Below are 16,149 nucleotides of genomic sequence, written 5' to 3' on the forward strand. Positions count from 1 at the left end.
GGGAGTTATTCAACCTGGAAAACCAACATTTATTTCTAAGAAGTCCTTATTGAATCATTGACATGTAGAGCAATGTTTTGAATTGAATCGAAAATTACATTACGCAACGTATAACTGTACACACTAACTGTCCTTGCCCTATTGCATTGCACACACATGAAACTTCCCTGAACGTCTCTATGACCTAGATCGGCATTGCACGATGAACACATGGCAGGGACTACCCTGGTAAACATGCGGTTTTGCACACCAGGGCCTTATGAATGGATTTATTATCATCATACACAATCCCAATATGCAAATTATAAAAGACGCTGACCAATCAATACTCGGCTGCTCCTGTAGAGCTATTGCAGGAGCCAATGAGGGTGTTTCATTAATGACCGCGCCATCATAGGATCGGAAGCCGGGTATTAGGCTCCGCCTCCTTGTGCAAACCAAAACAACCGGCCGGCGTGTGCGAAAGCATTCGACTATAAACCACTTCAGATTGTGTGGTTAGAGATTCAGCATGTCAGCGAGAAAGAATAGCATAGCTTCGCCAGAATTCTGACACTACTTACTCACCGCAATCATAATCTTTAAAAATCTGGATTTTCAACAGTGAATTTTAAAGTTTTTTCGACAAGTATGTACGGAACAAAACGACTAGCGAAGAGGTCCATTGTAGGAACCCGTGTGTGCGCCCAGTGGCCAGATGGTGTTTACTACGCAGGGGTTATACACAAAGTGGAACTCGAGAATAAGTCCAACTGTTTGGTGGATCCAAACTACACCATATGTTTTGATGATGGGTACATCAGAAGGTACAAGGAGGGCGACATAGTTGGCCAGGGTTTTAGCGGAATCAGCAGCGTGCACCTCAAGTTTGGACAGCGAGTGTTCTTCACGAATCACGGGAGAGAGATGGTTGGATTTGTGCAGAAACATAAAAGGCCAACGAATGAGGTATGTTTGATACAAACACGCTACCATGCACACAGTCTTCCTTGTTATTGTATTTTAATGTGGCCTCCGTGCATTGTATTCAGAGTCTCTGAATGAGAGGTTTGCGGTTTGCCTTTTTGAATTATTAAATAATTTCTTATATCAACTTGGCCGGTAATATTGTACGTAGATGTAGGCCTTATAAATAAACGCTTTCAAAACAGCAATCTATAATGTGAATAAATAAGCCATGGAGGAGGTAGAAATAGACTCCATGATATTTCAAAAGAGCAACATGGCAAAAGGTGCGGATGGTCTGGTGTTTATTTTGGTATCGGTATTTTTTGAAGCTTTGTACATTATCAAATCTGGAGTTTTCCCTGGGTTGAATCATGTTGAATGTATCGATGAGACGTATAATGACTTAGTTAGGGTTTGAATAAGAATAAGGAAGGTTAAGAAAAGACAGTTGAGGAGGGACTGAGCAAGTCGAATGATCAATGTTGACTGTTGCTAGTCTAGGATTTAAAACTATTTGTTGAGCACGAGGTTTGGCCTTGAATCGAAGCCGGCTCTTACTATTGACTGATGACCAGTAGGTTTCACTCCTTTATCCATGGAGGTCCAAACAAATACAAACTGCGTACAACAGCTTCTTCGAAGGGAGCAAAAGAATAGTAATGTAATCCCCTGTACCGATAGTGGACTCGCACAGGGTTTCACTCAGTAATCCCATGGTAATCCACACAGATAAACATCGAGTGTTGAAAAAAACCCATGTCTTTCCTGCCATGACCTAGGGGACAATTTCGGCCAGCAATTTTGCATAGCAAAACATTTTTTAGCCTGAACTTGTTTTGGACTCACTGAATTCTATTAATAAAATTATTGAGATAGCAAATGGTGATTTTTTAGTAGAGACTGAAATGTTTTGTGTAGCAATTAGACCATGTGAACTTTGTTTACAATAAGTATGACCTTCAAGTTGTACATTCTTTGAGTATTCTGGCAGGCACAATACCGCACGGTAAAATTGACATTTTGTGCCATAATTTCCACATAAATGCAAGAATTTTGAAAGTAAAAGCTGGACAAGTTTTGAAATGTGCCCCCTTTCGTCATATCAAAAGTTGATAAAAACTAGACATTGCAATCTCCATAAAACACAAGGTTTTATGTTTTGTTCCATTAGGCTGTGTACAAATCGTGCCTGCAGGAAGTCCAGGCTCTGTTGCTCTTTTGTAAACATGTGATGTCACAGGTCACATGTACAAGGGAAACCGTTCACTGCATGAAAACCACTCGATGAAAAGCCCAATATAGCTTGTTCTGTGCATTGCATGTTAATAATTTGAGTAGCAAATCGTAATTTGCTCTGATAGTACAAGGGAAACAATTCAATGCATGAAATACACTCAGTGAAAGCTTAATGTCATCCCTTTTGTAAACAAACTGACCTGGCCGGTCCAGGTCTGGGCTCGTCACTTCCAGATACAAACCCATCAAGTTTTCCCCTCGGGCTAAACTGAGTTAGCGTGCACGGAAATACTCTAGCGCTAGTCCCTGGCAATCCAAGGTCACTGATGCTATTATTACACAGCATTGACATCGTCTCGAATTGTAAACAACATTTGCAATAAAAGCTGAATAGTATGTCCCAGGGAATTCCGTCCGCCGGTGATTCTGTTCCCCATAATAATGGGAAATTAACAAGGACTGGAGGAGAATGATTCGAAGAGGGCGCGATGTCAGATAAGTTTGTACATAGATCGCCATATGGGGGACAGAATCCCCTGCCACACCAGCAGATTTTCTACCATCCTTCTTTCTAGAACTGAGAAGTCTCCAGAATTCCTAAAATCTACTCCGCGGTAGTAAGTAGAAAATAAAGCTTGACAGTTTTCTAAAGAAGAAAATATAGATGTTGTTACTGCAAACCAAACGCAGACCAGTAAATGATTCGTTTTTGAAAAGGCAATGGCACCAAGGCATTGGTAAAGGGCACGGGCACCCTATGAGGAACTTGTAAACCGCCTTAATTAGTATATGCCTCCGTGAAGTATCAGGCCTGCAAATATTACATAACATTTGTATATCATTTCGTTACAGGTCTTTATCAAAGTAGACGACGGTTCGGATAGAGTAGTGCAGAGGAAGTTGGATGAGATCAGGCTGATGGAAAGTAGAAAGTCGCCTCGGCTGGCTGATCACGAGACGGACTACCTGAAACTTGCTGATATGACCCCACCATCAGAGTCCAAGAAAAGAGCTGTGTCCAGTTGCATCGATGTCCCAAGGTAAGGATTAACTTAGTCCCATTTTATTAGATGAATGTTAGCCTTAAGGCACAAAGCTAACTTTTAATTTGAGAGGTCGTAAGCTGTTCCGAAGCCACAGTAGTGCTAAATAAGCTACACGGTCAAGAAGAGAGCCAAAAACGAATAGAAAAACGATGTGTGGAAAATGTACTCCCACTGCTGGTAGTTACTATACGTCGTAGATAATAACATACTGCTGACTGGGACACTTCAATGAAACTCAGGAGGAAGATTGTATATTTGTTGAGGGGAGGGGGGGGGGAGCTTGTTGTACCCTCACCCTAGGATGACATTCAGTCAAACCAAATTTGCCAAGAGGATGCGCCAGGCCGGTACCTCTTTAGTTCGACACACGCAACACCTAGGCCATCGGTACCACGGTACCTCTTTTCCGTTCTTGAATGCCACAGTCATAGTCGTGCGGCCGTACCTCCGTCCACTGAGCAGCATGGTGATACAATAAATTGATTTCCAATTTTAGTGATCCTTAGAAAAATCAGAAGAATTGTTATTAAATTGTTATTAAATAGCCTGAAAAGTCTATCATGTATGTCTAGCCTGGATGTCAGCCCTTATACTCCCCAAAACAATGTTTCCAATCCCAGATCATGTATAGCTCTATGGTCAGTCAGATAAAGTTGGCAGCTGTGTAAATAATTATGGTTTATGCCAAACTCGTCAGCATTCCATAATTCTTTGCCAACATCTTGGCCTTTTATTGTTATATCTAACCCGATAAACTGTTTCAACTCCTGTTCCATTCGGGGGGGGGGGGGGGGGGGTCTGCCGAAATGGTAAGGCCGTTTCCGGAAGGACGTGTCTGTTTAAAGAGTAATTTGGTAGTTGTTTTAACATTAATCAAAACAGCACGCCTGGTAATGTAGTTGGTGCAGGTTTTGATTGTCTCTACATCTCCAACAGGAAGTTCAAGAAACTATTTTAGTTTGCTTTCAGGGGAAGAAAATAATGCAGCATATCTTAAAAAACTAAAACAAATCTGAATATCCAGATGATTATTATAGGTCTCGTGCCGACACTGTGCCTTTAGCAGAGTCTGTCCCTTTTAATAATTACTAATTAAAGGCACTGGACATCTTAGGTTGCTATCAAAGACAAGTGTTCTCACTTTGTGTATCTCAACATAGCATTACAAAAAAATCTCTGAAAATTTTAACTCAATTGGTCATAGAAGTTGCAAGAGAATCTAATGAAAGAAAAACACAATTGTTGCACAAATTTGTGTGCTTTCAGTTGCCTAAAAAAATGCCTCAGGCAGAAGTTGAATAGTTTGAGTGAGAAAGTATCTCCTTCTCAAAAACTACTTTAGAAGGAGCCGTTGCTCACATTAGTTTTTATGCTATAACAACTATTATGAGCATTTACCAATAATGTCCAGAACCTTTGAGTCGTCATATTACTCCAGTTATATTTCTATTTTAGTTTTCACCTTAGCAACAATGACATTACCATAATTATACCGCTCATTCTCTGAGTAAAATGTGAGTGTTTTATCGGATGATTCAAATTGATCCACTTCTAAAAGTTCACAATTTGCTTTCAGCGGCGATTGCATCAACTTGATAAAAGGGCTTGTATATCGTTTGGCGACTTTACAAAATTAAAGTCATACAAACTTAATTGTTTAAGAAGTACAGCAGCTTTGGATAGTACAATGCATTTGAGAAACTTGTAACTCGGAAGAATTGAGGTGAGGCCTATAGAAAAAGCTTTTAATTTTTTATCCCCAAAAATCTGAATCTGTGAAACATTTCCCAGATAATGGTTTCAACATGTCCCAGATCATGTTTTCAAACATTGCAGAATATTTTTCTGCTTGGACATAAAAATACAGATATTCGGCGATATCTTAAAAAACGATACCACCAAGTTTTGAAATAATATGTTCACAGGTTAGTTTGATATATTGTCTATTCAACACTATTGGTTAACAGTGTGTTCCAAATACCAAATTTATACAATCCCTTTAAATTGTCAAACAATGATGTTTTCATCAAGCTATTGTGTAATATGATGAATACAATATCATTATCAATGTAACTGCACGTCTAACATGTCCCCAAAATTATGAATCTTTATTCAAAGAACAATGTTAATGTTCAAAGTTCATGTTTATAGGCCAATAAAAAATAGACGTGTTTGTGTTCTGGTAAACAAATTCTTTATTATCAGATAAGTGACGTATACAGATGACTATTTGTCAGACATTTTGACAGTAGATGAGGACTTTGTCCTTATGGTTGTTTATGTATAACCAACGACTTTGTATCTGGGCCAACAACTTACGTAATTGTTTGTTTTGTTGTCCAGTAAACAAAGTCACGACCAGCAGACGATTCTTGAACATTGAATTATCTTTAGATGTCTGAAGTTGTTTGTCAACAATTTGCGATTGTCAGATTGTTGTTATAAATGTATTTAGGATTAATAAATATTGAACAGTATTATTGCTCTTTATCAGAAAGTACAGTCGTATGACGTTTATTGCAAGAGCGCTGGGACTAATCAAATTATCTCTTTATAACAGAACTTTGCTATCTACAATAATTTTCGTAAAATTGTTTGACTCATGTCCTACAGCACCTCAGCAAGTAATATTTTAAAGGCAGTGGACACTATTGGTAATTACTCAAAATAATTATCAGCATAAAACCTTTCTTGGTAACGAGTAATGGGGATAGGTTGGTATAAAACATTGTTTTCGAGTTTTCGAGAAAGAAGTAATTTTCCACGAATTTGATTTCGAGACCTCAGATTTAGAAATTGAGGTCTCGAAATCAAGCATCTGAAAGCACACAACTTCGAGTGACAATGTTTTTAAAATTATTATTTCATTCATATCTCGCAACTTCGACGACCAATCGAGCTCAAATTTTCACAGGTTTGTTATTGTATGCATATGTTGATATACACCAAGTGAGACGACTGGTCTTTGACAATTACCAATAGTGTCCACTGTCTTTAAAGAAAGCTTTCTACCATAGTATATTCAAATAAGAGGTCATATGATCAGAAAACAGAAATGAGATTCAGGTTTAATAAACAGACCTGTTTAGAACAGTGCTCCAAAGCTGGCTTAGGCCCTACTCATCGTAATGTATTTTTTTTTTTAAAGTCACCCATGCATATATCGTTCAAAGCATTGTTCGGGACCAAACCTTTTAATACTGAAAAGACCTCAAGTCTTTTCAGATGAATGTAAAAGCCAAATTTAATCTATGTGGCTTGCGATAATACCACGTGTCCGACATGTACATTTGCTGGTATAATATATTCTTTTCAGTGAGGGAGCTAATATCGACTAGTCACCCTCAAACCATGTTATATTTGTAGACTACCGCGGAGCAAACCAAACATACACTGATACCTCACCATGCGACTCCTCAAACCCCAAGTTCAATTACTAAACTTTTCTTGCATAAATCAACAACCAAGAAAATTTACCTCAATGCAACTCACTATCTGGTCATCATTGGAGCCAAGCTATGTTAAGTGGAGCCAGGCTATGTAAAGTGGGATGGCTTCATTCTTTACGAACATAATTGGGGAAAGTACCAAGAACATTTCTTCATAATGTTGCGTCATAAAAGGGGAAAACAATTATGTCATGCTCGTGCATTGCAAAATCCGAGGAGTTACACAGTCATCAAAAATAGTCCCTTCGTCTAGACAATGACGACAAGTTGTTTTCAATTCAAACCCACAAAGGACTTGCGTATGCCCCAATGCATTTTAATTGAATTCGGTTTAACATGGTTTAACAAGTTATCTCATTTGACATTTGTATGGGATTGTTGTTGAGTGATCTAATTGTCAAATTTAAACACTAAACCTGATATCATACAAAATACAGGTGCATTGCAAAATCTACTGAATTACACATAAAAAAATAATCCCTTCGTCTAGACAATGACGACATTGGACTTGCGTACACCTCAAGGCATTCTAAATGAATTAACTCATCTGAATGGGTTTGTTATCGATCTAATGTAATCAAAGCTAAAAACTAAACCTATAGACGGATTGCACATGACGTTATTGACCACCATCTTTGATAGGCCTATAAAACAATGGAAAAGTACAGACGTGTATAGGCGCTGCGCACAACTCCCAGCCAATGGTATCCTTTCACGCGAGTGACGTTTCATCAAAGATGGCGGCCAATGCATTGCAAGGGGTCTATTGTTAGATTTTGACCCTGTTTGCATGAGGAGAGCTCGATATTGGGGCTATTTGTAGGGACGATTTAAAAGTGATTTTAAAAGATAACTCTGAAGGAAAATGCTAGGGGAGGGACGGCGTGCTCAGCAGCTTGCAACAAAATATGACTTTATGCGCAACACCCGACCCACAGTCATGGTGCGCCCATCTCACCAGGGCCACCAGGAAAAACAATTACGTTTCTCTTCCACAATGTGATATTAATGTTATCGATACCACACTTGCTTGTTTATTGTACTTAATTGATTTCGACTACGATGGAAGGTAACTAAAGCTCGAAAAGTAGTGTCCGCACACTTCGTTTATTGATCACATCTCAGTGTGGGGTTTGGACTTGTGTGGATACCATTTCGATTTCGACATAGTGTCTTGTTTCGTAGGCTGGAATCTGAAAACCGAACCATCTGTTTTTTTCACCACAGGTTTTTAGAGAAAGAGAGAGTTCATAAAAGTTCGTGTTAAATTAATTGGAAAACTTGTTCAGACATGTTCTATAATGTAATGCATGCCCCAACCTGTACTCGGTACCTGCAGCAAGCAATACAAGGACTTTCAAGGCACTGCAGCCGATTTCACACAACTCTAGGATGAAAGACACTGGACACTATTGGTAGTTGTCAAAGACCAGTCTTCTAACTTGGTTTATCTCAACATATGCAGAAAAAAAAGAAAAAAATACTGTGAAAATTTGAGCTTAATTGGTCGTCGAAGTTGCGAGATATTACTATGAAAGAAAAAACACCATTGTCACACACAGTAAGTTGTGTACTTTCAGACGCTTGATTTCGAGACCTCAAATCCTAAGTCTGAGGTCTCGAAAATCAAATTCGTGGAAAATTACTTCTTTCTCAAAAACTACTTCACTTCAGAGGGAACCGTTTCTCACAATTTTTGTATACTATCAACCTCTCCCCATTCCTTGTTACCAAGTAAGGTTGTATGCTAATAATTTGTTTGAGTAATTACCAGTAGTGTCCACTGCCTGTAAATGCTGTGCCTATGGTTAACACGTGCTAAGTCCCAATATTAATTCTAAGTTAGGAAGAGTTTGGTGAAATCGACGGCTGGACACGTTTGGTAATTGTCTAAGACAAGTATTCTCACTTGGTGTATCTCAATATGTGCATATAACAACGAATCTGTAAAAATTTGGGCTCAATATATTGGCCAAAGAAGTTGCGAGAAAACTATGGAAGAAAAAACACCCTTGCTGCCCAAATAAAAGGCTTCAGGCCTGAAGTCTTTTCATCATAATTTTTTAAAGTGAGAAATTACCTCTTTTCAAAAACTTCAAAGGGAGTCGTTTTCACAATGATTTATACTATCAACAGCTCTCCATTTTCGTTACCGAGTAATTGTTTTGCTGAACATATTTTGAGTATAAACCAATGTCCAGTGCCTTTAATGGCAGTCGAAAATTTGATCCCTCAGAAATATGACATTAATTGTCTCATAAAAAGAAATAAATGTAGAATTAACGGTTTATTGGAGGTTTAGAATAGTGGTGTCAGAATCAGTTCAATAATTTTAACTTATTTTTTGTTGTTCGTGACTTTGAATACCAGTAGATTTTGAAGGTTTTGAACTAATCAGCATCAATGTATATTGACTGTACATCAAGGTCATGACATCGAGGTCACGAGTTCCGGTTTAGTTTAATTACAAAGGCACACTATCAACATCAACTCATAAAGTAAATTAAAGTTGAGTCGAACTACTTGGAGGTATTACGGCAACTTCTGTAAAATCCACGTACGGTTTTAGAATTCTCTCTCCCGTCAACGCAAAGAAACTAAAATGATGCTTGTGGCTCAATATTTGATTTTATATTCACATTTTTTGCGTATTTTGTCAAACTATTGTAGTTTGACAAAATAGATACAGGTTTCTGATGGTCGTGCGTGCATGCTTAAAATAATGTTTGAATTGACTCCAGGTTCGAGCCGTCCAATATTGTGCCCGATTTTAATAATAGGGGTTTCTGGTTATAATAATATAATGTTGCTGACCGTAAGCAATAATAAACATGACTTGTAGTTTCACTTTTATCACCTACAAAATGCAAACAAAACTTAACATGACGCGACTTGCAAACCCAACCCTTATTTACTCGCATTCTTTTCGAATGAACTTGGGAAAAATTCCCCTTTACCGACATCAGTATGTCACAATCACTCTGTCTCTGACAACGACAACAACAACCAGGGTTTAATTCCCTCATACCGGAAGAAATATAAAACCACAAAAGTGCCTGGATAGATTGTTTGCGTTGCAATGCCTTATCAATTTAATATCCGGGGAAATAATGGAATATTCCTTTGAAGAAACCAAAAATGGTACGGTCCTGTTTTGTTGGCAGCCAAAAGAAAGTCCCGCCTATCCCTTTATGGATTTAACTATAACTGTGGCTACAGAAATTGGGTCCCGGCTTTCTTCCTGCAATAATGGATATTGTTAAACTTTTCAGGGCTAGTTTTGTCAACAATGAAGTTTCACTATTTGCTTTCACCATGCGTGCATTCAAAATACACATAATACATGTATATGGTTTGTATTTAACAAGTATAAGTGAGCCCGTTTTCGAATTGGTGGCTACACATATATACGGCTACGGCTGTTACTAATGGCTGTTGGTAAGCCGCTGAAACTGTACTGCAACGTATGATGACGTTCAGTAGCCATACCAAAGGCTGTTTGTAGCCGCCAATTCGGTTACGGCTTAACATGTCATCATAACAAAACTACCAGCATTTTAGATTGATTCCTTCCCACAAACACATGAGGTGATCACTCTAGCTAAATATATCATCATTTTTATGAACCTTCAACTTTCAGAAAGCTGCCCTGCATCACGAACTATCAAGAATCGCAAAAATTACGGCTGAATACGTTTTTTAAAATTAATTTAAGCACTCTTTCGTCATATCAAAATTGTGTTAATAAAAAAGAGATAAGACAAAATCTAACTGTACGACTTCCACCACAAACTGTGAGATATATTCTCCCATTGACCAGTGTAAATTGGAGGAATCGGGCTCTGTGGCTCTTATTGCGTCACAGGTTACGTAACTTTATCCTTAAGTGACGTCACGGATTGCGTCGCGTGATCTGTAAGTGACGTCACGGATTACGTAACGTGATCTATAAGTGACGTCACCGACTACGTGTAATGATTTTTGGTATTATATCTTTGGTATGAACGCTATGGAGCCGCGTGATCACCAGACTCGGTGCATGGTCCTTTTACTTTAGCTCTATATCTTGTGTAATTATTTACCGCAAAAACTCCAGACAGTAGACGATCAAAATACAGTTGTTTTTGGATCTGTTAACCTCAAGACGTGTGTTGTGCACGTATGTCATGTCCCACATCCTAAAGTTCAACAACAAATGTTGGCAGGAGTTTTAGTGATTTTATGCATGACCATTTCTGTTGGTGTGGAACTGTAATTGAGTCTGGTTGAATCTGACTTGTTTAATTTGGAGAAAAGGAATGACGATACTATTGCTTGACCAAAACATAACTCAACAGTGCTACCAGAAAGTCTCCATTTCTAGCTACATTCAAACATGGAGGAATAATCTATTTCGTCCTCCATGGTTCAAACAATCGTTTCGTAAACCATAATTATTTCGGTATAACACTCTTGCTGAGATTATTTGGAACATGACTCCATGTTTGAATAGAATGAAAAGCGAGACATAGATGTGATTTTTATTTTATTTTTTTAAAATTAGGAATGCGTAGTTATCTTGCAAGAGATTTTGCTTGCTCAACATCATTGTCAAAAATCGTTGTTGGTTGAAAGTGTTTTTGCGAAACAAAACTAAACAGGTTTTTACATTGGAACGCACAGCGAGATTAAACACCCCTATAAAAAAGGCTGATAATGGAATAGCCCATGAAGCATTGTATGGTAATGAGGTAAGCGTGCTGCCTTTATGCATGACGTATTCTTGTAGGTCTAGGCACGAGGCACGAGGCACGGTGGACGTGCAAAAAGCGCGCCCAATGCTGTATTTCAAAATGTTGTTGTTGGAGATAAACTTCTGCCGGCCGGTGCCAAATGTGGCCCAGTTTTACATCAAAGAATATACAATAAAAACAATCTATTTTTTTTTGTCACTTGAACAAATACAATGAAATGGAGAGACATGAAGGAGATATTCACCGTCTGATATTGAAAGGCACATTGAATAATATGACTTTTGGCTGAATTCCGACTTTTTATGTCGGCCTGGTGAAGAAAATCAGACGTTTCCACAAATAAAGAAATCCTGCTCATTGGTCTACTTCTCCAGTGCTTTGGATACTGTTTCCAAAAGCTCCTTGAAATCTATAACCCCAGGGAAATATAAAACAGTATAAATAGCATCAGTTACTCAACACATTTTTTTCGGGAAGTGTTACGTAACAAATACGAAGCATGGTTTTTTTTTTTTTTTTTTTTGGGGGGGGGGGGGGGGTTGTGTCTTACACTGATGTTGATTCGATAAAGTTAAATTAAATTTCCCTCTTTATGATAAGTTTTTTTTTTCAAACTGGTTTATTCTTGTCAAAAATGTTCAGCTTTGTTTTAATCGCAACTTTGCACCAATAAATTAGGGCCATCAATTGGCCAACGTGCAAAACATTGAACATCTGACACATTGGTCTCGCTCTGCATTAATGATCCTTCATCATTAATGAATGAATTGCTATTCAGGTTATTGACCCATTATTTGCAAACAATTGTTAATATTAGAAAGCGGATCCGGTAAAGCGATGATAGAGTCATCGAAACCAAGTGGAACTTCCGTCAACAAGTTTAATACAAATTTCTCTGTTTTTAAAGGCACTGGACACGTTTGGTATTGCCAATGGTATTGTCAAATACCAGTATTCTCACGTATCTCAACATATGCATAAAGTTACAAACCTGTGAACATTTTGACCTCAATTAGTCGTCAAATTTGCAAGAGAAAAAAGAAAATAAGAAAAGAAACAACCCCAATAATTGTGTGTTTTCAGATGCATAATAAAATTATAAAAGTTTTCAGCTTAAGTGGGTGGGGAGGGGGGCGTTAAAATTATTCTAGCAATATAGCACCATGCAGCATTTCTAGAGCAAGGAATCGCCAAGTTGAGACAATACATCTCTATAAAAAGGTGTGAAATAATCAATAAAAATTGAAAATAAATTATATTTATTATTAATTTACACAAAGCAAGACTTCCTGGTACACCAATATTATATGATGGGTCTTAATTGTGATGTTTTTTTTATTGAACTTTAAAAGCGGGAAAGGCACTTATTATTGACAAACATGTGTTATAGACACCAGCATGCAATATCAGTGTCAAGTCAACAAGAACGGTTCTTGTGTGAACTTCTGATCATTGGTTAGGTCAGGAATTGTGATGTTAATTTTCCCAGTCGGCGTGATTGTGTCATGTCAATTGGAAGTATGGGCAAACTGCACGTAGGCCATGAAGACATACGGAGAGACATACGGACCAACAACGGAAGGGAAAACAATAAATATTAACATGGTCATAGTAAATATTAATTCATCCGGTGATAATGGTTCAAGAGAAGGTTGGATGAGGCCGGGTGAGGGGCATGGGTGGCTTTCAAGCCGAGAGGGCAAATTGTATTATATAGGAAGAAAATAATGGAAGGAATGCTTGACTGATTTCCCAGTGTAACCGTGGTATTATACTTGTAGACCAACTTTGATATGTCAAAGTGACGGACAGGTTAACAATAAATTATTCAAAATACCGAACATTTTAACGGAATTCATTTTAAGATCAGTTCATAAATAAATGCGACTTAATTAAAACCTGGTTGGAAAATTTATAATTGAAATGTGCATGGAGAGGCTCATATGTATATGAGGTTGCTGTTAACAAACTGCCACACTTTTTAAATAGTAAAATTTCTAAAACCGAGCATATGGCTATTGTAACCTCATTTTTGATATAAAAGAGCGCCTCTGAGCATTTTGCCGACCCTGGACCGAACGAAACTTGTTTGGGAAAATTAAAAAATGATTTTGGATATTTAAAGTCAGTGGACACTATTGGTAATTACTCAAAATAATTATAAAACCTTAATTATAAAACCTTACCTGGTAACGAGTAATGGGGAGAGGTTGATGGTATAAAACATTGTGAGAAACGGCTCCCACTGAAGTGCCATAGTTTCCGAGAAAGAAGTAGTTTTCCACGAATTTGATATCGAGACCTCAGATTTAGAACTTGAGGTCTCGAAATCAACCATCTAAACGCACACAACTTCGTGTGACAAGGGTTATTTTTCTTTCATTATTATCTCGCAACTTCGATGACCGATTGAGCTCAAATTTTCACAGGTTTGTTATTTTATGCGTACACAATTATGTTGAGACTGTGAAAGCTAGTCTTTGACAATTACCAATAGTGTCCACTGCCTTTAGTCTAGCAAGAAAATGCGATCAATGTCGTGCGTGAAATGATTTCGAGTTTGGGACCAATATTTTCGCGCCCAATAATTTCGCGCCGAAATCAAAAAGTTGTTCAGTCAGCGAAAATTTACGTCATGATCCGAGCGAGAACAAACGCTGCTGATATTTTATCTGCTTCGCAATAAATTGAGTCATTACTTCACCGATTTCGAAATAAAACCCCACAAATCTCTTTTTCAATCCAGATGGAAATACTTTAATCGATCGAGTGTATGAGATAGAAAAATTCTATTTGCATTTTGAACAGAGCGCGATCGTCTCTCCAGTGTTTTTATTCAAACAAGACCCGGCCTAGTTTACCAGAGTTCCGAGAAATGAAAACAAACAATCGCGGAGCAGAATATTGAAGCGTGCGCGTTCGCTCAGTCCCAACCGACCTACGGCTGTTGTATGTTGACACTACGAATTACTGCCCCCCCCCCCCCATCCCTTTCTCTAATTCTCGGAAAAACTCTCTTTTGGACGAGCATTGAGGACGCAAAAAGGCTACGTGACAGGCGTGCGTCCACAATGAGTCATTTACTATGCTCGGTTTTGTTTAATGGTTAATTGTAGTTCACTGAACTCAACATACTGACTAGCTGATGAACAATGCTTGATAAAATAATATATGTTGCTCATCCGAGTGTTGGCCTATTATGAACAATTGCATCTGATGAACTTCATGATACGGAAGTTTTATGCATTGTTTAGTTTGCCTTCAAGTGTTACCAATGCCACTACCCTCCTTGTTTTGTAGAACCTGGTAAGTTTGTTAATTATTCTCTGAGCTCAAGAAACAAATTTCAAGGATAACGATTTAATTAAAAACAAAAGTATTTAAGATATTTCAAATACCATGTTTAATGGGATTTCCCAAAAGAGATTAATTGTAAGTTGTGACTTTTTAATTATTTTGTGTGCGTGTACTTTTTCAATGTTTATAGGGTACATCATAAATAATGCATTTTAATTTAGTGTGAGAAAAAAACACACCAGCAATTATTGGAATATGTGATAGGGTGACTACCACTACACTTAATTGTCAATTAACACAAAATTAATGTTGCATTGCATTTTATTGATTTATGTAAAGCAGGTGTTTAAAAACTGGTTTGGGTTCACCATTCAGAAAAAAAGGTTTTAGACATGGACTTTGGATTTGGAGTCTGAGAAAACTCATTTTCAGAAAATAGTTACTGCTGGTCACTTTTTTTAAATGTTTTTTTTCAAATTGGTAATTTCTTCAGGGCTGAATATAATTATTAATTTTTGAGTGAGAAATCACTTCTTCCTCAAAAACTATGTTAGTTTAGAGGGAGCTGTTTCTCACAATGTTTTATTGGGTTGCTGGGTACATTTTGTGTGTAGGCCTATAGATAATATATGCCTTTGCGTGTTTGTTAATATCCTTTTTTTTGTTTTTTTGATGGCATGATTTTTCCTTTTTTTTAAAAACAAATTTTGTGTTTGTGTATAGATTTAACCTGTTTATTGTAAACTCCATTTTTCTTAACTCTGTAAAAACTCTGTAAAAACTCTGTAAATTTAAATGTTGTTATTCATTGCTCGTTACATAGTTAGTTTTATGGCAATAATTATTTTGAGTAATTACCAACAGTGTCCTTTTAATCAACTGGGGTTATTTTAACACAAAGGCAATTATAATTTTAAGGTCCAACATATTATTACACTGTCACTGGTCACTTTGTACAGTCCAGCCTTAAAGGCAGTGGACACTATTGGTAGTTACTCAAAATAATTATTAGCATAAAACCTTTCTTGGTGACGAGTAATGGGGAGAGGTTGATGGTTTAAAACACTGTGAGAAACGGCTCCCTCTGAAGTGCCATAGTTTTCGAGAAAGAAGTGATTTTCCACGAATTTGATTTTGAGACCTCAGATTTAGAACTTGAGGTCTCGAAATCAACCATCTAAACACACAAAACTTGGTGTGACAAGGATTATTTTTCTTTCATTATTATCTTGCAACTCCGACGACCGATCGCGCTCAAATTTTCACAGGTTTGTTATTTTATGCGTATGTTGAGATACACCAAGTGAGAAGATTGGTCTTTGACAATTACCAATTGTGTCCACTGCCTTAAAGGTTGGTTCCATCTGTGGAGGAAGGAAATGATCCCATGGTTCAGTCAACAATATTATCCATGAATGATCCAATCATCCATGAAGACAC

General features: G+C 37.6%; 1 protein-coding gene across 2 annotated transcripts in view; it reads left to right on the top strand.

Annotated features, from left to right (window-relative positions):
* Positions 1–455: 455 nt before the first annotated feature.
* Positions 456–16,149, top strand: part of LOC117300813 (zinc finger protein 704-like) — a 54,611-nt gene continuing 38,917 nt past the window's right edge. For both annotated transcript variants that reach the window (XR_004520224.1, XM_033784641.1), the window contains exons 1-2: positions 456–948; positions 3,037–3,224. Coding sequence is in view for 1 of the 2 variants with exons in the window: in XM_033784641.1 (XP_033640532.1) it covers positions 631–948; positions 3,037–3,224 (506 nt within the window). In the remaining variant the exon portion in view is untranslated. The remainder of the gene's footprint in view (positions 949–3,036; positions 3,225–16,149) is intronic.

Source organism: Asterias rubens, chromosome 16, assembly GCF_902459465.1.
Source record: "Asterias rubens chromosome 16, eAstRub1.3, whole genome shotgun sequence".
NCBI lineage: Eukaryota > Metazoa > Echinodermata > Asteroidea > Forcipulatida > Asteriidae > Asterias > Asterias rubens.